Here is a 26,141-nt window from a genome sequence, read left to right on the forward strand (position 1 = left end):
GAAGCCTGCACCGAACGAGCAATAAAACTACGCGTCTGGGAGTCAAGCTAATAATTATATTCTATTCGCATTGTTTTCAAATTTTGTCGCTAGACGCATGCGTCAAACACTGGACCGCAAAATGAATTATTAACCTTCAAGTAGCGGTTAGTCGCAAGCAGTGCTTTCAATCTAGCCGACACCAGAGAATAAGAGATGACGTTACGCAACGGCAGTCATGGGAGCGTGAGAAGTGATAACAATCTCAAGTAAATATTATCTATCGGCTAATGACACTGGTAACCCAAAAAGACTATTATACGCCAGATACTAAGAACACAGACGACTGCACTATTATCGCCGGCGATACGCACCTCTATAGTCCAACACATTGACACCGTTGCATGTACTGTACATTGTACAATCGTACTATAACGCATCATAGCTATACATTGAATCGAAAATATCGAATTAGCGACGCCGTATGTTGGCATGTTATCTCATGCTCTTCTCCAGACAGATATATTATGCTCCGCCGATCGAAATGAATTATCTTCACAATTGACGGTAATATCCGCGAAATCACTGTCCCTGAAGAACGCTGCCCTACCCGGAAGATCTATACTTGAATTCGCGAATATTACCATCAATAAATGAAACTCCGTCTGCGGAGTATAATATAGACCAGGGGCGGGTAACTAATTCAGTCGGCGGGCCGGATATGAGAAGGAAAAATGAAGAACTTGGCGTGCCGGATTCATAGATCGACACAATAAACGCGTATTTATCCACCTATAAGATTAATCGTATTTAATGTCAACTTTAAGTTTGAAGCATAGAGACCAAAACAGTATTCAATGAATTTATTAACGTTATGTACTTCAAAAGCTGGTAAAGTCAATGAGACCATCTCTGGTCGATAAAAGTTCTTTGAACTTTGGCTGCATAGGTCCAGGTATGACACACACAAAAAAATCAACAATCACTGTTATTTGTGTATGAAAAAGAAAGAATAAACTACTGTCACGATAATTTGGCGTAGTAAACAAGTAGTGGAGCATTGCGGCAGACTATGAACCCGGGCCATACTGTCATGCAAGACCGAAAACTGTCTGCGAGCCCCTCAAAATCTCTTCGTATGTTGCGAGGCTCTGGTAAAATGTATTGCATATGAACGAGGGGTTTGGAATTTTTTCAAATCTACCAACATACCAATTCATTAGGGTTGAGTTCATGCGTAAGTGCCGGTAATGCAAGCCTTCTCGTGTTGACGAACTTACGCGTTAGATGCACTCTAGCACGCTATTATACACACACGCACACTAAAGAATAATCTACCGTCACCAAAATTTGACGTAGTAAGCTAGTAGTGGGGAAATGCGGCAGACTATCGTCGCGGGCTCCGACTGCATGATCATGATCATGTACGACCGGAAAGTGTCTGTGGGCGGCAGCGGGCCGTTCAGAATCACGTCGCGGGCGGTATGTTGCCCGTCGTTGATATAGACTCATAGAGAGTATAGCATAAGATGACATTTCAAAAACGGCGTCGCTAATCCGATATTTTCAATTCAATGGACAGCAATGAATATGATGGTATCATAGAATACTCAACAGATGAAACCATACCGCAAGGGCGTAAATCGTAAAGCAATGAATATGATATCAATATACAACGGACTGTTCAGTGAACGGAATCAGCGTCTACGGTTGACGCACGCGCTACCTAATTACCGCGATTCTCACTCCACTCGCGATATTATTGGCTACCCAACCCATGGCTAACAATACGCATGTCATCTATGGATTACTTAGAATCGAGAAAACAAAAAAAGTCTGTCATGTGAATGTGATCACTAACTGAAGTTCGTTATACAAATAAACAGGACAGGTTAGTCGATACCATATATGGGAGGATGACATTAGGACATTATTGATGCATCTCAACTTCGGCTGATATGGGAAATATGGTTCATCATAATTGGACATCGCTCGACTACGACATAAGTCTGGTTTTGCTTGCTCTCGCAGTATAGCCTAACACTATAATTTTCTGTAATTAACTCGTCATTAAATATTATTTGCTGTCTAGTGACCCTAGGTTTAAATTTACACAGTCAGGGTATTGATATTATTATCCTCTACTGACATCTAACGGACATTAAGCACCACAGTCAGATTGCAGTACGAATGACAGACACAAGTCGCAAGATATCACATACCAGTCCCAGTATATGTTTTGGGGTGGGTAAGCGTTGTAACACATCTCAATTCAATCACGAATCCATTTAAACATTCACAGAAGCTACACATACAAAAACAAGCTATATGCTTAATATGCATTATGCCCTACCCCTTGGTTATCAAACTTTTCCCTTGTTTACAGCGCGTTAAAATCGATCAACAGTTCTCTAACCGTTTTTAGAATGACACAGAACCAAGTTTCTCTGATGCGCATATTTGAAAGCAAGATGAAAATATCAAAGGAGCCTAACAATTTTCAACCCAAAGGTATGTCGTATATTAATGTGTAACCGACTAAGATGATACTTCACTGACAAGTCCACGAACCGCAAAAGACTATATAGCCTACAGTACTTTTGTCTACAAGACATCATATCTAGACATCATTTATCAAAATAGGTTACCAAGCAAATCTTCACATCATGAATACTGGTAAAAAAACTACAGTGTTTGGTGTTTGGGAATGGCCACCATGATCCAAAACAGAAATCTCTGGTTTGCGGTGACCTTGAGTGTAAACACAGAGCTGGTAGATGAAATGGACAGATAAGTGCGCAATATGAGCCAGACAGACAAGTTAGGCCGACATAGTTTGTTGCTATGTCAAAATTAGCAAATGCATATGTTGACATTCAGATTTGATGGTTGGTACTTGTTTTTGAACTGTTCAGTGTTCACCATTTACGTCCTACTGCAAACTGCAATAGTCCATACTGGATTTGGAATTTGTGTGAGAATGGTACAGTTTCCAGATTTTCTACACATAGCAAACACTGATGCTCATATTGTGGAGTGATTTCAGGCCTGCTCTATGCTGTCAATACTCCATATGATCAGCACGCAATCAGACCGACCCCCCGATCTTAACATGGTTAAAATTATTAATGCATGGTGGTATCATATTTATATCCTAGATCAGGGGCGGGCAATCTGCGGCCGTGGAGTGGAATTTGTGCGGCCGCCGACACAGACTTCAATTAGTATGTGTTGGCGGCCGTTGACATGCAAATTGAAATTACGCAGAATTCAATTAGTATGTGTTGGCGGCTGTTGACATGCAAATTGAAATTACGAATTCATTCTCGAATGTTGAGTTGAATACTGAGAGATTTTAGTTCATCTTCAAAATTTATTCGCGCTCCACGCGATTCAATTTGGCTTCATTTTTTGATTTTTGGATGGTGTAGAGCCCTTTGCAATCTGAGCCAGAATCGGAATTGTGTGCTCCTCACGAAAGACATTCGTTTCTGGTACATTTGGGTGATTCCAATATATTTTCACTATATCGACAATTCTGATGGGGGGTCAAGAGATAACAGCATGCAAAAAAATGACTAATAACAATTGGCTCACCCGAAAATGCACTATCATTCATAACTTGCCTTAAATTTTTGAAAGCTTTTCGTCTATCAACTCTACCGATGAATATGATCACATGGGCTGAGGAAGGATAAATATTCGATAGTGATAGGTGTCACTGCTACTAATAATGACGGAATCCATTCGTGAATCTGAATAACTAACTATTAATAACATTATCACTCGTGATTTGGGTGCGTATAGGCCTAATAGGCCGATATCAAAAGAAGAATAGTCCCAAGTTCAACGGAAATGGACATTGACAGTTGAACATAGGTATTTTGCATCCAGTTAGTTCATCACAGCTATGCCCTGGAAGAATACGGCCATAGGCTACAAAAGTAATCTAAATGAGGCCCACCAAGGCTGCCACCTCTGTCCTAGATATACCAAGTTCCAACCTGGATTCATCAGATCTTATTGACTACATCTACGTTTATCTGGATGATGTATTGGTGTAATGTGGTGTAAGTCACTGGGCCCGGCAGGGTAACAACAGGGGTTACGGCTTTAAGCCATTATACGCTTACTGCGAATAGCCGAATAATGTCATACAGTGAATCATTATACGAAATGCACATTGTATTGAATATCGTACCATAGTTCCATAGCTTTGTGACTGGTACGTGGTACTAAGATGGTACGATATTGGGGAGCATGTAAATCAGGTATGTCAAGCGTCCGCCCTCAACCATGATCGTTTGCTTGCTGACCAGTTCAGTCAGATGATGCCCAAATGTTACCTCAACATCAATACATTAGTTATTCAGTGGAATGTATTCATTATCAAGTCTATCTGTAATATTTAATATTGAAATTGGTTCATATATAATTAAATTACTACTCGGTTTTCTACATATAAAATACTATTTTGAATTCACTGAAAAAGGTTATTGCACCGCCACGCTGAACCAAGAGAGATTGAAGAAATTATCTTACTGCAAATAACAATTTTTGAATATGGCATGCATATTTCATGAACAGTATATGACAGTGGTTGCCAAGCTTTTTGTGGTCGCGGTCCAATTTCCGACAGCACTCATCTAAATTTGGTAAACTGATCACTAAAATAGTGGTCAACATCGTTGCCTGGTCCAACTCACAGCATGTTACGGGATTTAGTTACTAAATAAAGAAGGTCACTACCTCCGGGACCACCTCAAAAAAGGAAAATGATCCCTTTTGGTTGAAAACCAGTTACATGACTATGCTAGGCCTATCTGTTTACAAAGAGTTTTAGTCTATATCATTGAACAGTCATGTGTTTTGCATCCATCCGTAACTTGACTAAAACCCATTCATTATTAGGAGTTGGGAGACCATGATTTTCTGGCTAAATGATTATTGTTTTGCAACTGTTCTGTTTTATCAAAGCGCATAATATCTACGGATTAACAAACCAGCGGAATCTGTTCAAATGGCTCGGTGCCCCATTGAAAATGTCTTGGTGGCCTTTTATTGGGCCATGGCCCACAGTTTGGGAACAACTGGAATAGACCAAATGGTTTCGAGAGGCCAGGGATCTTTGGAGTCAGAAGTTATATAGCAGATATTTGCATTGAATTCTTCGAGTATGCAACTGTTTCGCATTCGCGTTTTTGCCTCAGAATAACTACATTTTGTACACCGAGTGTGCGGTGTGCGGACTTCTTGGAACTTAGTGTCGATGACACAGACTTGTTACTAATGGCGACTGGAGTGAAACACAAGTACACATATTGCCGTTGGATAGTTAGATATTTGCATATGGTTGATATGAACATGTTTGGCATGGATATTCATGCGGAAGTAGGCTATTTATTTGAAATCTCAACTTTTGATAGAGTCTATGCTGGATAGAAGCATTTACTCAGCATAGCTTGGCGGGCCGGATGGAATCATCCGTTGGGCCGTTCGTTTGCCAGTCTCGACGTAAATGAATGTATCGCACTGCTTCACCATACAGGACTTTTCTCTCCCAGTTTCACGGAAACCATATTCCTCTTTCGCAAACAATATTGCCTTTGTGATGAATGGACAAGTTTGGTTTGGGACGTAACGATGAATTGATTTCACCAGACTATAATATTCAGACCCAAATCAAGTTCTACATTATCATCGCTTGCGACGAGACACTGTGTCACCAGCTACAGGTGGCATAATATCGGGGTAGCTTGATACACAATGAAATCGAGTAGTTGTCAATTCTGTTGAGCCCAAGAGCTTACTAATCGATTGCTTACCATTCAAAAAGTTCATCCTTCAAGACGATTCTTTTCCCCGCATACCAGTACTCCATATCCATATACTGGCATTGCTACTCTTCATGAAGTTCATACCCCATCTGTACTTTTATCGAGCAATGATCAACCTTTACCACCTGTGTATGGAGATTAGGTAATTGAACTTGCATTACAGTATTTTGATAACATTTTCAAAAGAGGGTGTTCTTTATCGGAAATGAAGGGCTCAGGTCCCAGAAAGCGAAATTTTTGCAAAATTGTGCAGCCTGTATGGAGGTGTGTAGTAAGCAATATTTTACAGTATATAGAGAAAATCAATATTCAAATTTAGGGTGGAAAGAATCAGTGGGCTTATGAAACTTTCTTATTCAAGTTAATTGGTCGTACATTTAGTTATTCTGGTTAGGTTGGCTTTTAGCATTAAAACAAGAGTCCGAGTGACCTTCTCTTTCTCAAGTGTACAACTGTAGAACAAAGATTTCTAAGTCTGATAAGAAAAGTATCTTCATGATTAGCCTACAATCAGTTTGACTTTCCAACATTACGAAAGCGTGACATGGGATTACTGAAATGTGTGATACGTTATAAGTCTTACTAACAATATGATGCAACCATCACACCACTTTGATAGCAAGTAGTAAGAAAAGCAATAACAGCGGAGAAAGTGTCGCAAATCCTAACCGATCAAGTTTTACCAGGCTACCAAGCTCTCTGGAATTTTACTATCAAACATTCCAGTCAAAAAAGGATCGATTAAATGTCCCTCAACCCTCATATATATCAAGGATCAAATTATCAGCTAGCCTACTCAAGTTGAGGCTCTCCTTGATTGTCATTCTGCGTGTCGAAGCCACGGAGATCAGTATAATTGTGCAGTGCTCATCTATACTGCACTGCCTACTACGGTGTATGCTCGTTCCATGTCTTGATCTTCTGTCAAGTGTGAGTCAATGGAAAGTTATACGACATCAGCTACAGCCTACAGGTGATACATTTAACATTGCCGGAATTCTTTTGAAGCCATCAACTGTCATGGGAATCAGAATCACTAAGACCTTAACAGGGGTGCTGGGGTGTTCATGTTCAATTGTTCACACATTGACTTCGGTGATGCCCGCTCGGCTCTGCAAGGTGACTCTACAGCAATTATAAATTCTAATTCTCTACTAGTTGCTGACGATTACCCCTGACGAGTATCAGCCGAAAATATTCGGCTTTATTTCAATATGAATATACTTTTCAATTGTAAAGCGTATGCTGTATTGGAGTTCTGTGCCTCTAACTAAGAAGCTCTTTAATTCGCAACAGGCTAAAGACAGAAATACATATATAAGATGTGACACTACATTATTCATTGTGAAAACAGGGCATCCTGAACAATGCAGCTAAGATATGTTTTTATTAAAGTCAGCATCGAGGTTGCTAATTTCATAAAGTCATGCAGGACACTGAGGACAGGAGCATGTGCAACGTGCATTCAACAGTCGCTATTCAAGCTCCTACGCTAAGATTTGCAATCCCTACATGAAATCTTGCTTTTCAACATCAATGTTAGACGGTTGTCTATACTGTTCTAATTGCATGGTGACGGGGCGAGAATAAAGGAACGGAGCTAAACTTTAGATTACTGACCTACTACGTAAATACGTAGGTTAGTAATCTATAGCTAAACACGGCAAGAGGCGAATGCTGCGCAGGCAACGGCCAAAAGCTACGCTATAATTTTGAAAAGCCGCGCCCGTCTTGAAATTTTCCACTTGACTAATTCTTCACGTTCTCGAAGCAATGAGAGAGAAATAGAGAGTCTTTATTTGACAATCGTTCAGATCAACGATAATTTACTTTACAATAAATGCGATAGTAAAATGTGATAGTGATATGTGATAGCGCAGGTACGCTGTAAATTGATATGGTTTACCCACGGCATAGAGAAATTTTTGGTTGTTTCAGCAAAGTTGTTTCACAGCACCAAACAGACATTTTCGCATCCAATAAGATACAAGTTCAAGTTCAATTTTATTCGTAAAATTTCATCACTTCAAAACATCACAAGACTGCAATACAATGAATGATAGGGAGATGCCGAAACGACTAGGATTAGTCTTAGGCCTAGGCGATGTAAAGAGGAGGCATGCACAATTGCACAGTGCACACTGAATGAAAGTAAAAGAAGATAATATGAAGTGGTATGTGACGGAAGGCGAGATCGATATGTCAGGTCGTGGTCCGGTAAATGGTGCGGGCTGACTAGTACACTTTGGCTTTCTATATGCATCTGGTCGTAAATTTTTTTGAATGACTCATGTCAATAATATTGGTTCTTCCATTACTATATAGTCCGCCCATATGATCAGAGTTAGCGGTAGAGCTGGTGGAGGATGATGACTTCGAAAATGCAGGGACCGTAATTGTACAATGTACATCGTTAAGTCATGTTCATGTTACACCGATAAGATTGTTTATCAGCCTTATGCCGGTGCGCACCTCGGAGCTTTATAAACACCCCACTTCGAGTGGTTTCCAACCTTTTATGGTCGCGAATCCATCTCCAATTTGAAAATATTCCGTGACCCAGATCAAAACTGAAAGAGGTCAGCACCTTTGCCCAGACTTACTCACGGCTATTTTGGAAGCTGATTACATTCAACATCTTCGCGAAACCCAGAATAAAGGCAAACCAGTGACGTGCGGTCCAATGAGGCAGGTGAGGCAGTGGATAATATGCAAAATATGCAAGTACAAGCACCAATATTTGTGAAAAAATCCATCCCCTTGCAAACGTTTATCGGCATATGCTTCAACTGCGCACTGTGGAGCATTGAATTAAATAAGCTTTTCAGCAGCACAAATTTTGATTTTATTCGATTCGTTTGAACGGGAATGTTCTGTCGATAAAGTCATACGCTAATATTGTTCTTGCTTCGGCCAGACTTGAATATTCGTATCAATATAAATTACTGTATGTCTTGATAGTAATTAGTGTATTGCCGGTATTGATAAGACGTCACATCAGTGTTTTAACGCGGTAGGCCTACATCGATCGCATGTATTGATTTGAAGTGCGTTCTCGTGCCAGTCGTGTGTGCAACTGTGCATGTCTACTAGTAATCTATATGTCACCATGTGTGTACACGGATATATTGTGACGTCACATATGGTCGCACAAAATTACGATTCGCCGTCTATATTACTTGCGGTTACAAGCGTTCATTTGTGTCGCAACAAGTGTTTTGGCTAGCTGCTTGCCTGTGTGGCCAATAGTACGGAGCGGATCGACAAATTTTCTGGTCCGGCTCCGATCCGGTTGTTCAATTATTTGGTCCGGCTCCGATCGTATCAGGAAAAGTACTGATCCGGCTCCAATCCGGCTCCGGCCAAAAATGTAAAAGTCCGGCCAGAAATCCGGCCTTACACGGTACGGGGGTTCCGTGAATTTATAAATATGCCTCGTTTATTTTCGCACTGGCTTGGCAGTTACTTGTGTGCGGTGGGTTGGAAATTATTTAGTTATAAAAGTCATGCTTATCCATAAAGATTCTGGCCATATCAAAAAAGTAGTGATCCGGCTCCGGTCGTAACTGAAAAAATACTGATCCGGCTACGATCCAGTTCGGCCAAAATTTAAAAAATCCGGCCGGATATCCAATCCGGCTCCGGTCCATGCTCCGTACAAGTGGCCAACGTTGCGTGAATACTCGCTAATTCTGCTTGTCACTGTTTATACAGATCGCTTTTAATGATGACAAAACGAATGGGTAGTTTCTCATGCTCATCCCTTCACCAACCCAAATTAACAAAGAAGTGCGAGTCGTTTTACATGGAATGGTTGTCGGAGCATGTGAACACGGAAGACATAAGTATAGGTACGCCCGAAGACCTTTAATCACTATTTAGGGGTCCTATACCTTTTCCAACACACCTGACTCGATCAGCTCAACCGGTAAATCTGATTAGGTGAGCAGAGAGAGCATAAAAATTGCTAGCAATATACCTACGCAATCATGAATTACATAGATTTTTCGCGCTTCGCGCGTTCAGGCACCACAGTCACCAAACGGACTTCCAATCTATATGATAAGCATTGGCAAAAAGCGCACAGGCCAAGGGGAAGTCTGATATATCACCCTATGGGGGGCCTGGTTGCGCACTGTTGTCCAAGGGCCTGCGCAGTGAGTTGGCGCGTTTGCGCAGACTCGTGAAAAATTAAAGGGAACATTGCCCCAGACCCCCCCTTTCACATCTATTGTTACAAACTTGATGTTAGTGCGCCATATGGGACGGGATTACGCAGGCCGGTATGTTTAACTGCTCTATAGCTCTTGAGCCTTCTTTTTTCATAATTATTAAATTATAAAAGAAGTGAACCAGTTAACTATAGCTGATACTTTCATGCTGAAGATGTATGCCATGGAGCGTGAAATAATATAATAGCGATACAACTGCGGCATGCTAAATAGACCCACACCAATCTGGAAAGCTATATCGGCTGACATTAGTAATGAGCCAGCACACCACGTCAAGGTTTGAGCCAGGCGCTGGATTAAGTCATATATATTATTGCATGGTTGCAAGGATGGACTACATCAAAATTAAGTACCTCTACCGCATGCAGAGATTTGATGGTTATCGGGATATGGGACTTTTCTAACAAATGCAGAGATTATATTACACAGCAATAAAGGTTATAGCATTTGAGTTTTTGAGAGTATGTCTCATATGTCTCCGGGTCATGGAGCTTTGGACCCACTGAGTAGTGACCGATGACACGTTCGAGCAACAAATTTTGAACGCTCATAAATATGTTTTGAAAAGACGGATATCCATGTATAATATATATGCGCGATAGGTAGAGCTCGTATCAAAGTGTTGAGCCAGCGAAAGATCGGCTGAACATTTTGGGGTCAGAGATAATTTCCCAATTTTTGAACCATCGTTGCCACATCTCCCTACCTACTTTTCGATATCCGCAACTAGAACTAGAACTAGAACTACTCAAAAAAACCGTTAGTTAGTTGATCATCAACTAACTCCGTGGTTCCCAACCGGGAATCTGGGGGAATCTGGAATTGGTGTTCTATCGGAAGGTACAATGGATTCACATAATTTTTAGAATTTGATGGTGTAACTGTTGAGCATTTAACTACTTCTTTTAGTTGTATGTTTCCTTTGGCGGATATTTAGCTAGATGTAGTATGTTTAAATGCTTTCCGTAGAAATTCCACTCCCTGATAAAGTGAGGCTCGCGAGATGATTTCCTTGGGCCCGCAACAGCCTCTCCTCGACCAAATTGCTACTCAGCAGGGAAAAGTCATAATGAATTCGACACAAGGCGAAATGTCTACCTTTTTTAAGCCAACATCTAAGCTAACGTGAAAAACATACAAAATACATCGATTCAACTCCAGGCCATCGGAAGCGAACGTGATTTATTTTTCATCAGGAGCTACCATGCAGCTACCTGACCGATGAAAAACAGGCCAAATTTAGCGCATTGTTGCCACAACGGAAAGTGACGAGCCCAATTTCTTTTGATTTAGATATTTTCCACCTAGTGTTAAGTAATTAATACGGAAGTAAGCCCGCGTTACTTTACTACTACGGTCCGCATTCGACATAGTTTGGGCATATCTGAATATGTTTGGGCATATATTGCACAGTCATAAATGGTTGTGAGTTAAAAAGCACCTTTTTAGTCACTGGCTAACTTTTTCTTAGGAGGATTTTAGGTCAAATATCAGCCAAAGGGGTCCACCAGACGAAAAAGGTTGGGACCGTTGAACTACTTGAATAGCTAGTTTGAACAAATCTGACTTGGTCAGATATAAGATGCCGGTTATTATGTAATCCAAATAACAGAAATAGCGATGAGCCTAATAACTGTCGCAGTGTTGTTGAGAGAGAGAGAGAGAGAGAGAGAGAGAGAGAGAGAGAGAGAGAGAGAGAGAGAGAGAGAGAGAGAGAGAGAGAGAGAGAGAGAGAGAGAGAGAGAGAGAGAGAGAGAGAGAGAGAGAGAGAGAGAGAGAGAGGAGAGAGAGAGAGAGAGAGAGAGAGAGAGAGAGAGAGAGAGAGAGAGAGTTCTTTTATTCGTCAACCATGAAATATAGTATAGGCAATGTCCACAAACATTCACGTCCAATAGTACATATTTTTTTAAATATTTTCCTAACCATATTCTACATCAGTGGTTCCCAAACGGTGGGGAATTCCCCACTGGTGGGGAATTCAATGGTTTCTGGTGGGGAATAGACGCATTTGTTCAAAATTATATACAGGACAGTCTACATATTCACGGAGACACATGCGCAATTACCGTTACCAGTTCACTGCTCTGGAATGTATGTATCGAAAATTATATTGCGTGTTGTTCACAAAACCTAATTTTTAACTCTGGATGGTCATTGGTCAATCATGGCGTCACAAACGCATCCAGCACGAATAGTTTGACGTGAAATAAAACTTTCGCGAAATTCTGAGCGTTACTGGTATCGGTTCACAATACGTTTTATGTTGCAGTTATAGGCGATTGTCTTGCGTACTGGTGCGGTTATGTGTGTCTTGTGTAGTTAAACCAGCAAATAGCTGCTCTGTGATTATAAAACTTGGGTAGCGGGGAACAAGACCGTAACTGCCGCACCTCAAACCCCCCAATTGTGGGGGGCGAGCTCGAAGGGGCCCAAAATTATTTCGTGCATTAACATAAATTTAAGTATTTCTTGAGAAATTTATGTCATTTTTCAAAGATTTTTCGCGCTTTTGCGCGATTTACTATTGACGGATATCTGATTATTGGATACCCCTCCCCCACGAAAATAGTAGCATTTATAGAAATGGAGACTTCGATGTCGGCCATTACTGCGCCACGACGCACCGTGGCATATGAAGTTATAGGCCATGTAACATGCAACTGCGAGAAGTGTGCCAGAACGAACAACAGCGATACGACCTTGGCCGAAAAGGAATGCCCTTGTGGTGACTGAAAACTTCGATATATATACAATATACTTATACATATATGTTTGATTGTCCATAGGCGGCTAAATGGCTGGCACCGAATGTTCTTCTCCTGGCGATCTGAACCCCACAGGACAAATGCCATCTCGCAGGAAAAAATTATTTGCAATTAAAGCAAGACCAATTTGAAATCGTGTGTGCCTTTTATTTTGGCGATTTCCATATTTTTTGACATAACAGATATAGGAGGTAACGAAATAGCATATTGTAACGAAGTCAATATACCAACGGGTCCGCCCGAAGATGTTTAATTCTGATTTAGGGGTCCTACCTTTTCCGACTCACCTCACTCAGCTCTACCGGTAATCTGATTACGAGGGGATAAAAAATTGATAGCAAAATATATGCAATTCCCGATCATATTGACCGATTCAAACACAAATTATATAAATGTTTCACGCTTCGTGCGTTTAGTCGATATAAGACGACGCACTAAACAGTAGACCCAATGTAGGAGATAAGCAGCGGGGAAAAGCGTACAGGCTCAGCGGGGCTAAGGGGGTTTATCACCCTGTGGGGACCCAAGACCAACGTTTTTTGGTGGGCGATGACGAAGTGCTGTTACGGTCCTGGTGGGGAATGAAGGCTCGAAATAAATCTGAAGTGGGGAATGAAGACAAAAAGGTTGGGAACCACTGTTCTACATGGTGTAGACTGGGGGACCCGATATGACCGAAGTCTTCTAGGCCCGAGTCACCCAAGCATATTTGGCAGTATTAATATTAATATGAATCAATTTCTTCTCTCAGTCGAGTAGCACAACAACAAGTAACGAAATACACCAAGTAAATAAAAGACAGCAACAGTAGTGAAGGACGGTTTTCATTGTTGCCAGTGTGATCAGAAATAACAATTTTACCCATGTACACAGTGGTAATATTATTGTAGCATATAAAACGAAAATAAACAAAAGTAAACTTTTTCAAAATACATCATTGTGGGAGTGTGAGAGGAGAGTGGTGGTGAGTTGAGGAAAGAAAGACTCATGCGATGCTCCTGGGTAACTATACCTCGGTATTGAAAGAATATCCTAGCAAATTCAAAATGCATCCGAGAGCCCGAGCATACTAAAGCTTTGAAGCATATAGTGAAATGGTTACCATCTTTTGACATTCGAAAAAGAGGACACTTTTTACAAATCGCAAAACTTATAAAATCGGACTGTTGTGCGGACTGTTGTGTTGACTAAAAAAGGTCGAATCAAATCGACCTTCAGAAGACCAGTTTCAAGGATATTTTTAGTCATGAATCCAGATTCTGCGTCATGCATTGCGTTTTTTAGTTCTGCCTGTAGGCTACAATCGCCTGGCTGTCAAAGCTATAAAGGAGGACGGATTTTCAACCTTTTAGGGGGCATGGACTTTCAAAAGCTGCAAATACAGCAATGCGGAAGGTGCAGAGAGCTTCATGTACAATGCATATTGATGCATCCCAGAAAATACAAATTTCCGACAGCATGAGCATTCGACCGCATCATGAGATGGAAATGATAGTTTTGCTACGGAAATGAGATACTAATCTTTTGTATACTCCAACACCCCGTTTTAGAAAATGTTATGGCATGTTCCCTCACACATATTACGGCCTTTCCTTTAGTCGAAGAGCAATACGGAGGAGTTGTATGGATACCATGTTAACACCTTGCGCGATTCGTATACCATGATCAAAAACATGACGTAACGTAAAAATGTGTGATTGTGTGAAGTGTGATTTCATTTTAGGAAAATAGAGGGCGATGCTACACTTGCTTTTAAACTCAAACATATATGTTCTTCAGACAAAAAACCTGAATGTACTTAGAACTCTAAGTAATGATACTGCGGATTGAACGAGAAATACCAATACTACATCAGAAAAACGGAAAATGTATTTTATGTCTTTTGTCTAGAGACAGTTTCAACGATGGTCTGCTAAAACGGATCTAACGCTCAAAAAGTCATAGCCCACTTTTCCAGATTAGAAAACGCCATGGGCTGCTAGATTACGATATGAAGGGTAAATGCTAGATTGCAAAACGGTAGTTTCAAACGTTATAATGGGCCATATTTACACGAGTTATTGATGGACTACTCTACGTTCTGAATCATCTTCGATTTCAAAATCTTCATCATTAGGCCTGCTATCCCTAAGATCTTCATCTTGATCCAAATTATCGAGCGTATATGAGTTGCAAGTTACACTGGATAAGCTGAATGGGGCATTGGACCTATAGCTGGTAGTTGATGTAATGTTCATTTTTCTTGCCATATCCTGCAGTTTGCATCAAATATGTTTCTGAAATATCCTCGGATGAGTGCACCCTCTAACCAAAATTGGGTGAAAGCATCAACCTAGATCGATATCAGTACCTTTTTTCTTAATAATTCAATCGCGCCCTTGGCTATATAACTTATTATATGGTAAAAGTGTGAATTTTTACGTGGTATGGAAAAATAATATCGTGAAATTCGTGAAAATTTGCATGTTTTCGGCATATGTAGTAGAGAAAAAACTTGACGTGATGGAAGAAAATCAGCGGCATTTTCGGAATCAGCACGCCAAAATTACCCCAAATCAAGTTCAAAATCAAAGTCAACAAATTTTTCGTTCAAAATTGTTTCCCAGTCGATGTATATCCCGCAAAAAATTCAAGGACAAAAAACATGCCAAGTCCTATTTAAAAGAGGCTAGTTTTGTGTGGGGAAGCGAGTGGCACAGTGTGCTAAGCCACACCGTCACGACGCCAATCGCTGTTGGTGCGAGTCTCGACTGCGCCAACTTTCTATCTGCCGGGTGTATATCTGGGCTCCTCATCGCTAACCTCACTAACAGAGTGGTGGTGAGCCGAGCTAAAAAGTCGACAGCAAAAATAGTGTCAAGTCGAATCATTTTAAATTCAACATCCGAGTCCTAGTCGGGGAGCCGAAAGTCGAGTCCGAGTCGTGGTGTGGAGACTCAGGTTCAATTACAAGCAATGTTCCCTCCAATCTTTGACGAGTCTGCGCACACTCACCAACTCACTGCGCAGACCCTTGCACAACAATGCGCAACGACGGAAAAAAAGGTCATCACTTTAGTGGTCAACATAGATATTCTGTGCGTAGAGACCTCGTCAGACTGCGCATTTGCGCACGTGCCCAGCTTGGAGGGGACATTGATTCCAAGTCATTGTTAAGTTTCAATCTCTCAGTCATGTTCAACCCACTTTTATGACTTCAACTCTGCTCGAGTGATATTGCTTATAATTCTTAATATTCTAATTTTCTTCACTCTTGACTGTTCCTGGCCTTACTTTTCAAGTACCAGTACTTATAGACGAAACACCAATAACTTTACTATTCTTCAAAGTTACAATGAAATGTCTACCTTCACTGCCCCTGTCTCGAGTCACATGACTTGATCGAGTCCTGTGCAATCACTCGTGTACGCAAGTCTAGTTAATGCATAAATTTACTCAAGAGGAGGCGAGTCATTTTTTTTATTTTACGACAATGACTGAAGTGAAGTCGAGTCATCAAAAATCGCGACTAGAATCATTACAGCCCCGCTTCAGACAGACGGTACAAATCAGCGGTGGGCAAACTATTTTGCTCGCTAGCCGCATTCAACATTTGAATTCATTTGCGGGCCGCACTATAACAAATTAGGATACTAAGCCAAAACTCTTTTTTTTGTTATTATGTAGTGACCGTCGACAAGGAAATATTATATATGTATTTGTATATTTAAAACAAACTAAACATTGATGTGATGATAACGTACACGCGTCAGGAACATTGACGAAAATTTAGAAGCTGGTCGTCCTCATTGTCAAAATTAGGAACGAAGGTCTGTTGTCCCGATTCTTACAACTGGACGTGAATTTGAGTCTGTGAGCAGCCATCTGTTCATAGATTTGCTGATTGCACTCTTGGTTTAACTCCAGGACTCACAACGCTGACCACATCATAACCAAAACTTTAAATACGCTTCTACAATTTATAAATATTATAAATATAAATGCTTCAACACATACCAAGAACGAATCTATCTAACACACTCGCGAATAGGTTTTTCCAAGTACAGCAGTAAAAGTAATAAACTTAATTGCTCGTGTTGCTATCCTAAAATCACACTCGTGGTCCGAATTAAGTTATTTACGTCTCCCTGTCTGTGATGTTCAGCAATTGAAAACTTTAAAAATGCACGGCCTCGAGGTCATGCTATCGCGCCATCAAAGAAATAAAAAATATGGTAAGAATATAACTAATCGTTATCATGTTAAAATGTATGAAGAAAAGTTTAATCAAGTACTCACAGTAATTTGATTTTAGTTCGCATTTTATCAATATCTTTCCAACGTTTCTTGAGAATTTCGCGGGCCGCATGCGGCCCGCGGGCCGTAGTTTGCCCACCTCTGGTATAAATATATTCTCTCATACATGTACTTCTATCGCGGAATTCTGGTAAATTTTTCCTTGCATTTTAAGTTTGCTGTCTTTGGTGCGATGCATAATCAAATTTAACCGTGGCAGTTATCTTAGCAATGGTGGCCTTTGACTAATTCCAGTTCGCTGTCTTTGTCTGATATTATCTCAAATTTACTGAGGTGTGTTGGTTTGTAAATCGAAACGCCCATTGCTGCAAATCGCAGTGTATAACTGGTTAGCAGTTCCAATCATTCTGAATTACACTCACTTTGCGAAATTGAACGAAAAGCAATATTCACGTTTCAACAAACTCACATTGTTTCTACAGGATGTATTGATTAAGAAAATATAGAGAGTATCAAATATCTAATATGATAAGCGCCGGAGGTACGCGACGGACATGAAATACGTCTTCACCATACATCGAAATACAGCAAAATATTTGCTTTTATGACGTAGAATTGTTGGAAGTTGCTTCCAACGCACCTGATAAAAAGGGGCCTGGACGCATGATATTGCAGTTCCTCCTGCACATTTTGCAAGTTGGCCGAAATCCTGTGAAGACATCGAATCAATCGCTGCAAATCGAGCTTTCCGTTGAGCTTGTATAATGCACTTACGTTTCGGATATTTGGCACATCCCTTCTGGTATCTTACTCGTCCGTTTATTTTGACTTTTTTACAAAAAAAGACTTGGCAGATTTCCTCGATTTCAAGGGTTTTCAATCTTCGAGCCGCGGATGCTTTTGTAACAGCGGTCGTGGTTGCGTCGGCAACGGTCGCCGTGGTTGCGTCCGGTTCATCTGAAATTCAAATTCACCAGGCATTTCTATTTCGTAAATATCACAGGTTGTTTCTGCTTGATACAGATGATATTTCGACATCATATAGGTCATTTTTCAATTGGCCGATACTATTTTTTGAGAATCCTTAGCTTCCGATTTATAGCAAGGTCCATAATATTACTTGACTGTTGTAAGACACGGCTTACGCTGATCAGATGGCGACGAGGATCCCAGACAAACCTCCCACACTTATAGGTAGGTATGTATAATCTTCATTCCATCTGGGTCTCACTCTAACCTGCAACTCATTGATGTTGCAGCAGTGAGCGGTGTACTACCGCTGCGTTAACCACTGACCTAGTGTGTCATCAAACTGGCTAACACTGAAAGTTTTAATAATTTTAAAATGCACTCACCTTGAGCGTTACATACTCCGATGAAAAAAATGGCGGATAAAACGATAGCCAATATAAAAACAGCCTTCATGGTTACAGATATTCTAAGTGTGAGACAGGATCCGAATTTACGTACAGTTATTTCAATTTGCCCTTCGCATACGTTCGAACGAAGTGAACTGATATCGTAGCATGACTTTCGCCCGCTTTATATATCATATTTTGCGATAAAGCCAGATCTATTCTCCTCCCGAATACATTGGCTTCGTCAATCACTGTTAATTTACATACTGGGAGTGAAATAATTTCAAGCCAATACGGAGAAATTATGTACTGTATATATGCGTTACTGCACGATATATTACTCAAGAAGGAACGGGTTGTATTGCAACGCAAGAAACGAGAGTATTGTGTATAGACAGCGTGCATGACACGCCTCATGCCGTAACTCCATAGTCAGCAAGAAATTTGTGCCTTCATGCCGAGACAGAAATATATACAATCTGCAAATGCAGGTCGACGTATTTATTGGTAAATCCCAGTAGGAACCACGAGGAAACCAATTGCAATAATATAATCGGGGCATGTCATGTCATGTCATGTCATGGATTGTCAGCAATAGCGTCCGTGCTAAATCATGTTCAAGCAGACTTTTTCCGTGCCTGTAAATGAACTGATGTTGAGTAAGTTTGCAATATGTTGCGTCAGTAATGTGCCCCGAATCATCAACCATAGTCGGAACCACATCGACTTGGGCGTCTACTGATAGAAAAAGGTTTTACATAATACTATAAATAATAATAAATAATAATAATTTTATCATCATGAATTGTTGGTTAGTTCTCTTTACATAAGAAGACGGTCAGCCGTAGCCTACTTATCGCCGACATATCTGGAACTGTGAATGTACCGATGATCGCATCAAGTATATAATTTTTCCCTGACGTCTTTGTTATCTGGAATAATGCTTCAAGTCTTATTGCCTGGCACATTCATTGTTATACGACTACAGCACGGGTTTGTCAACCCGCGGCCCGCAGACGGTTGTTTTGCGGTCCGTGACGTCTTTCATTGTGAACGCAATTACTACTGGCACTGTATTGTTACATATTAAGTGTATTTGTAATTGTAATTGACTACTTATTGTGTTCTAGTTTCTTGATATGTGTTCGAGTTGATTGTTATTGTTTTGAATGGGTATTTGGATGGACTCTAGTTCCAAGAGAATCCCGCTGTTGTGTAGTACATTAAAGAGCGTTTGACTCACCAGGAATGGTTTGAACAGAAACAAGAACAAGGAACGGCAAATTAAACAGCGAAAATTGGGTTTGTAATGTTACTCTGCGTGGAAAAATGAATTTGTTTTCTCAGATATAAATGGAAAACCGATGTGTCATATTTCTCGAAGAACAGTTGTCGTAACGGAGCGTAGAAGCAATGATACCGCGACAGTTTCTTCTGTATCGTTATACATATCGCCTGATCATAGAAAACGTTACCGGCTAGGTGTCAAGCCGGAAATCCATATTTTAGAGGCGTTGTTAAAATTGCCGACGACTTTACAGACGCATCGTTCGAAATTGCTTGGTATATCGCGAAACCAAAGAAATATGCTAGAGAAGGTGTTATTTCAATAAAGCTTTAACATGCTGTGCGAAATATTCGCTGTTTCCGAATCTCAGCATCAATTTTCGAAGCTACAGTTATCTGATTCAACCGTGACCAGAAGAGTTACAGCAAAGTCAGCCGATCTTTTATCGCATGTTCTGAAACGCGTTACCGCGTATGGACTCCCTTTAGCCCCCTAGCATTGGACAAATCCACCAACTCCACGGACATGGAAAAGCTAATTAATTATCTGGGTGCATTTTATCAGAGTGAACATATTTGGGAATGCTTGCGAGGCAAACGGGGAGAGAGGACCAGCGTAAATCACCTACTTGACCAAGGTGACTTCTGTAACTATTGGTGCAGGGCTTCAGCCATGGAAGGAAAGGAGAAGGGTTGCTTGGTTTGACTGCAAAGACTTCTTTTCATATCTTTCTTTTCGCCTGACTTCTTTTCATATCACCGAGAGCCTAAAGTGATAATGGCCTCTGTCACGAAAAAGTTACCGTAATTTTAAACTTTCTCGCTCACGCATTGCAACATACAGTTCCGTTATATGGTGGGCGGGTTGGTTTAAAGGTGCATATGCCGAATCAGCTATTACGAATGGATTGTAAGCTCCATTACTTGCGCCGCTGGAAAAATATATTCTCACAAAAACAGCGACCGCAAATTTACGAACGGTATCCACGCAATGTCTATTAATGCCTTAGAATGCATAAAAACGTACTAAATGCCCGTATACGACTGGTAATTCGACTAAAGTAGCCTAAATTCAATAGTAACCCATAAATACGTGGTAATAATGTTCTGCGGCCCGCCGCATTTTTTGCTGTTAAAATGCGGCCCGTTATACAAGGAAAGTTGAGAACCCCTACCACAGTAATATGCTACCAGTAGGGCTGGACACCTTCGGGTGATACGATTCCGAGTCAGAATGTTAAAAAATGAGTCCTTTTTAGGTTCACAAGGTGAACCCCGACAGCACATTTGCTGCTTGTTGTATTCATGGAGGTTTTCGACCATAAAATGGTCATTTGCACAGGGCCGATATTATGTGTTACGATTCTTCAACTGCCGACTCGTAGGACGGTGTAAGGCTTTTAAACACACCGCATACGGGGATGGAGGAGCCTAGATAAGCCTCCAACACGTGGGAAGGGATTCTGGAATCGACATGATCGGACTCGAACCCTCAACACATTGGTGTTGCAACTGTGAATCGTACCACTACGCTACCTCGTCACGAAAGCAAATGTAGCCTACCTGATGGTGAAAATTGAGAATGCAAAATCGAATACCTGAGCGATTCTATGCCGAACCGAGCAGTGTATGAAGCGTGGCATCGGTCGATTATTTGATTGTCACTCATTATGACGCCATCATCTATACTAGTAAGTGGGGTATGAAGCATCTAGGGCAGGGGTGGGCATTCTGGGCAACCTTTCTGCTATTCACGGCCGCATTCCAGTGCATAAGCCGTGATGAACTGGGCGCCAAATACCGATGTCGATGTCCAGTTCCGGTGAACTTCGGAGTAATCTACTTTCTCATATCGGCTTACTATACGCACTAAAATCGCGAGTGACCATGTTTTGAATAAGTACTAGGAAACGTCATGGCTCAAAAATGAATTTCGTCAAGTATATTCACATATTACAATCAAATATTTATCCTTTATCAGCCCATGTGATCAGATTCAGTGGTGGAGTTGATGAAGGTAGTGTCTTTGGAAATTTAGGAAAAGTTGCATATGATGATGCATCTTCGGGTGGACTAATTGGTATTAGTCACTTTGTTGCATGCTGTTATTTCTTGACCTCGCATCAGGATTGTCGGTAGGCTATAGTGGAAATATATTGGAATCGCCTAAACGTACAAAACGAAACAAATTTCTTTCGTGAGAAGCACACGATTCCAAGTTGGTATGTACATATGGGGCGCATCAATTTTCTTTACTGTTCGCGTCTGTACTGTGGGGCTCAGATTGCAAAAGGTCGCTACTATGAACTATAGCATTGAATCGCGCGCAGCTCGAAGAAAATTTCAATTTCAATTAAAATTCAACCAATCAAAAATTCAATTAGTCTGTCGGCAGCCGCCAACACATACTAATTAAATTGCGTGCCACGGCCGCACAAATTTCCTTCTACGGCCGCAGGCTGCCACCACTGATCTAGGGTTACCATGAAAAATAGAGGACACTTTTACAAATTACTAAAGAAACAATTGCGGACGAGAAAGCGGGTAATTTAAAAATTTTTACGGGATATATTATTGGGTCGACTAAAAAAATAAGGCCATACTTCCAACTTGACTCCCGAAAAACCCGCCCTCATGTAAAATCCAGATTTCGTGTCATCAATGACATTTTTAGTTGTCCATGTACAATTACCTGGCTTTCAAAGCTATAAAGCAGGACGAATTGCCAAAAAGGAGGGAATTTGGGCGTCATCGGAGGATATGTTCGTTTTCGTCAAAAAAGAGGAGAAATCCTTCCAAATGAGGACGTATGGTAACCCTAGGCCTAGAAGCATCCAAATACCTTTTTTCTATGCAACCACCAAACAACTTATACCGCTTATTTATGTTATTTCACACTTTCCGACACGAATATGTGACTGTAATTTGAGACGATACTACAGGCCGGTGAAAATACTGTATCGAAATTCCGTTGCTAAGAACGTGGTAAACTCCCGCAACATCTATTGAATGATTCCCCAACTTCGTGTCCAGGTTTCATGGTTCCCTCGGTGGCAACAGAGTAACGCATTGACAATTTTCGCTTTAAGAATGATAAGAAGCATATATAATTTCAGTACTCAAAACTAATCTCTCACTTCACGAATCGAATCACCAAAATGCTCAATACGGACTCCAATACCCGAATCGCTATGGCTTTAATCCTATAGTCGTGCGGTAGGTCGGAAATAGCGCAACAGGTCAAATGACTCAATTGTCAGTTCATTGCAGCCGAATCGTTGTTCCAGTGGGATTTCCCCGAGTATTTTCCCCTCCATGACTTGACAATTCTAACGTAAATCGGTGTAGTATTCACTACAGTCAGCCACACACGAAAGTGAATCGGGCGGGTCATGTCATGGAATGACTGGAATGAAAAGTAGAATCTGATTTGCGTAGTCAATCAACAGAGCAAAATATTTGGATCGCGTAGCAAAAGGGCGGAATCAACTCACCGTGATCGTAAGAATTCATTAACTTAGGCTATTCGACGTATTCCTCGATCACAAAGGGTAAGCGGACACACCTGCACTCTGCAGTCGCGGTATTTTGATCGAATTCTTGTAACTATGGTGCACGCCGAATGCGATCTCCGGGATGAATATCATAATTCTAAAAGTTATTTTCGGCCTGCCGATTGACAGCTATCTATTTACTGTGGTTTGGATTCATTTACCGCGCCCCATCAGCTGTTTAATGTGCTGTAACTATTCAGGTGAGCAAACATTATATCCTAATATTGGTTCTACGAAACTGTTTGCGACGATATCCACATTTCCACGTCGAAATCTTTCAACAGTCGCGTATTCGCAAGTTCGGACATCACTCTCTAAAATAATTAAAACGGCTCTTTACAATGTGTCAATCTAATGAGCTGCAGTTTTGACACTCCAAGGAGCGGTCTGAGGCAGTGGTTCCCAACCTTTTTCCACCCACGTACCATTTCGAGGTTTTATGCAGTGCTTGCGTACCACCCATATAAGTTACGCGCGCCCAAGGAGGTCAAAAATGTTCGAAGCTGCGAAAGCTGCCGAAAGCAGCGAAACTGAAAATAAAGTGGCCTTTTAAGGCACAGTATATGATTTCTGTAGTGGATACATTTGGAATTATTGTGGTCATATATATTAAAAAGGAATTTGGTTAGGTAAGAATGATCTGCGACTAGATCTTTTCCCCATAGGCCGTCATTGGTGGGATTGCCCCCCCATCCACGCTGACCTGAACCCCCCTGAACTAATAACTCCCTTCGGTAGAAAACAAAACAGAATCTACTCGCGTCCCACCCTGGAAGACCTTCGCGTACCACTATAGTGGTACGCGTACCACAGGTTGTGAACCCCTGGTATAAGGCATTCATGATTACAAACAATGTCGTTTGCGCTACCCGGAGAACTTCCTTGACCATTCATTATATTTATTTTATTCACGCGCATGCATGTACCATGAACTCATGCATTTCCTACGGCACCATTGCATTCAACTATAATGTCTACAGCAGCGCCTGGTGACAGGAATCCAAACATCGACTAAAACTATTAATCTGCATGTTTACTTTGCATATAGGCTGAAACAATAAATTCCAAACTTGGAATACTATCCTTACAATAGCTCCCGACAAGTCCCAAGTCCAAAGAATCGAATCTGGCGAGTCGTGATCCAACGGTGTTTATTCGTCACTTTCGATACGTTGCACCAGATAGACACGTGATCACAGTGATTACAGCGACGGGCCAGTCCACGGAAAATCTACATCGATTATGCAAGGCTGAAATTGCCGCTAAAATCAGCCAGGCGCCTCTAATCTTCGCTGGTTTGCTGCTTCGGATGAAACGGGTTTGGCCACTCTCAGGACGTTTGCACAGGCCGTGCATGCTGCAGCAAATGCGGTAGCCGGGATCACGAGTATCTCCCTTGCATTTTGCGTAAACTATACATAAAAACCCCACAGTGCCCATTCGGTGAAAGCTGTTCGGAATTCAAAACCTAAAACCTACTTTTTAATGTTGCTGCGTGGACTAAAACCTTGGGCTGTATAAACTGAACCGAAATTCGTTTACTTTCAAGCCTGTTCGAGTTTTCATTAATATGCCGCAATTACGCAGCCTACGTAGTTGTTGTTTGTGATATTCATGGTGTTTGTCGGCTATTATGGTCATTTACACCAGGCTAATTTTCTTAAATTTTATTCCGTAGCTGCTGAGTTGTAGCATGGCTCACTTCTAGACCTTTATAAGACACCGCTTTCACGGATGAGATGACGAGGAGGAGTCTAAGGTAAGCCTCCAAGACTTGGGTATAGGAATTCTGGGGTCGACTCGAGACCTGCAACCCATTGGTGTTGCAGCCGTGGATTACCACTATGCTGTCTCGCCACTACACAGTAGGCCTGTTCAAAAATAACTTTTTTTCTGGATTCCAGCCATTCAGTGCTTAAATTGTCAGGTTACCCTAAAACGCTGCACACCCAATTTGGTTCATTTCTAACAAGTATAAGGCTCCGCAGATCCAATCAAAATTTTTAATTTATAAGGGAAAATTAAAAAAAAATTCAAATTTTTCTGTCAACCCCATAAAATTGTTGAGCTGTCTTCAGAGACGATGCAAAACAAATTTCACTCAATTCCAAGTAGTAGAAGCGGAGTTATTTGAATTTTTCGGCGATAATTCTCAGATTATCCCTTATTAGTGGATAATCCGAGGATTATCAACGAAAAACTCCAATATTAAAGTCAATGCAGAAAATTATGGCGTAACAATTACAGTCATACGAAGTCAGTAAGTCACCAAACCTTCTTTGTGGCCATCGTCACATTACGCATTACACGTGTGTGCTTCAAATTGTTACGTATTACGTTTTCGAACCCCTAATTCGTAAAACAAGTCAATCGGTGCGCGTGATTGCTATAAGTCATCATCAATTCAATCACCCATAAGGATGAACGGGCTTGTCAAAAAAAAAAAGCCAAAAGCTGAAATCCAAATGAGGTTTCGAGCTCTAAATATTTGTTTACTGAAGTCAGGGTTATGCCCTTCTTTTTAGTATAGTTAGTGACCAGCAGGTGGCCGTGTTTAGGGAGTATAATAGTCGGCCTTATGGCAAAAACACGAAGACATACAATCGGTCAAGGGAGGGCGACTTTCAGTAGAACTGCATACTCCGCTCAACAACATGGCTATTTCGCCAAGCTTCGCACTGCTCGGAAGACAGAGACCAAGACAATAAGCTTTGTGGTATCCTAAATACATTTTAATGTCTTGATAGTAAAACACGAATAGAGATTTTAAAGTGACTTCAAAATGTATCATGTTTATCAGTGTTACGAGAAATGACGGCAAATAAATATTATTTTTTGGTAATTAACCGTTACTTTCTCATTCCCTCATTCCCTGATATCAATCAACACATCC

General features: G+C 41.0%; 2 protein-coding genes across 3 annotated transcripts in view; both read right to left on the reverse strand.

Annotated features, from left to right (window-relative positions):
- Positions 1 to 26,141, reverse strand: part of LOC145443656 (uncharacterized) — a 79,236-nt gene that overhangs the window by 28,955 nt on the left and 24,140 nt on the right. The gene's annotated exons all lie outside the window — the stretch shown is intronic.
- On the reverse strand, positions 17,520 to 18,748 carry LOC145443701 (uncharacterized). Its single transcript, XM_080321646.1, has 3 exons — positions 18,405 to 18,748; positions 17,824 to 18,006; positions 17,520 to 17,758 (listed from the first exon to the last, which is right to left on the reverse strand). Exons 1-3 carry the CDS (start codon positions 18,472 to 18,474, stop codon positions 17,652 to 17,654), a joined length of 360 nt encoding a protein of 119 aa, XP_080177772.1. The 5' UTR covers positions 18,475 to 18,748; the 3' UTR covers positions 17,520 to 17,651.

This window comes from Botryllus schlosseri, chromosome 7, assembly GCF_051294905.1.
Source record: "Botryllus schlosseri isolate E-star chromosome 7, Bs_hap1, whole genome shotgun sequence".
In the NCBI taxonomy this organism is placed as follows: domain Eukaryota; kingdom Metazoa; phylum Chordata; class Ascidiacea; order Stolidobranchia; family Styelidae; genus Botryllus; species Botryllus schlosseri.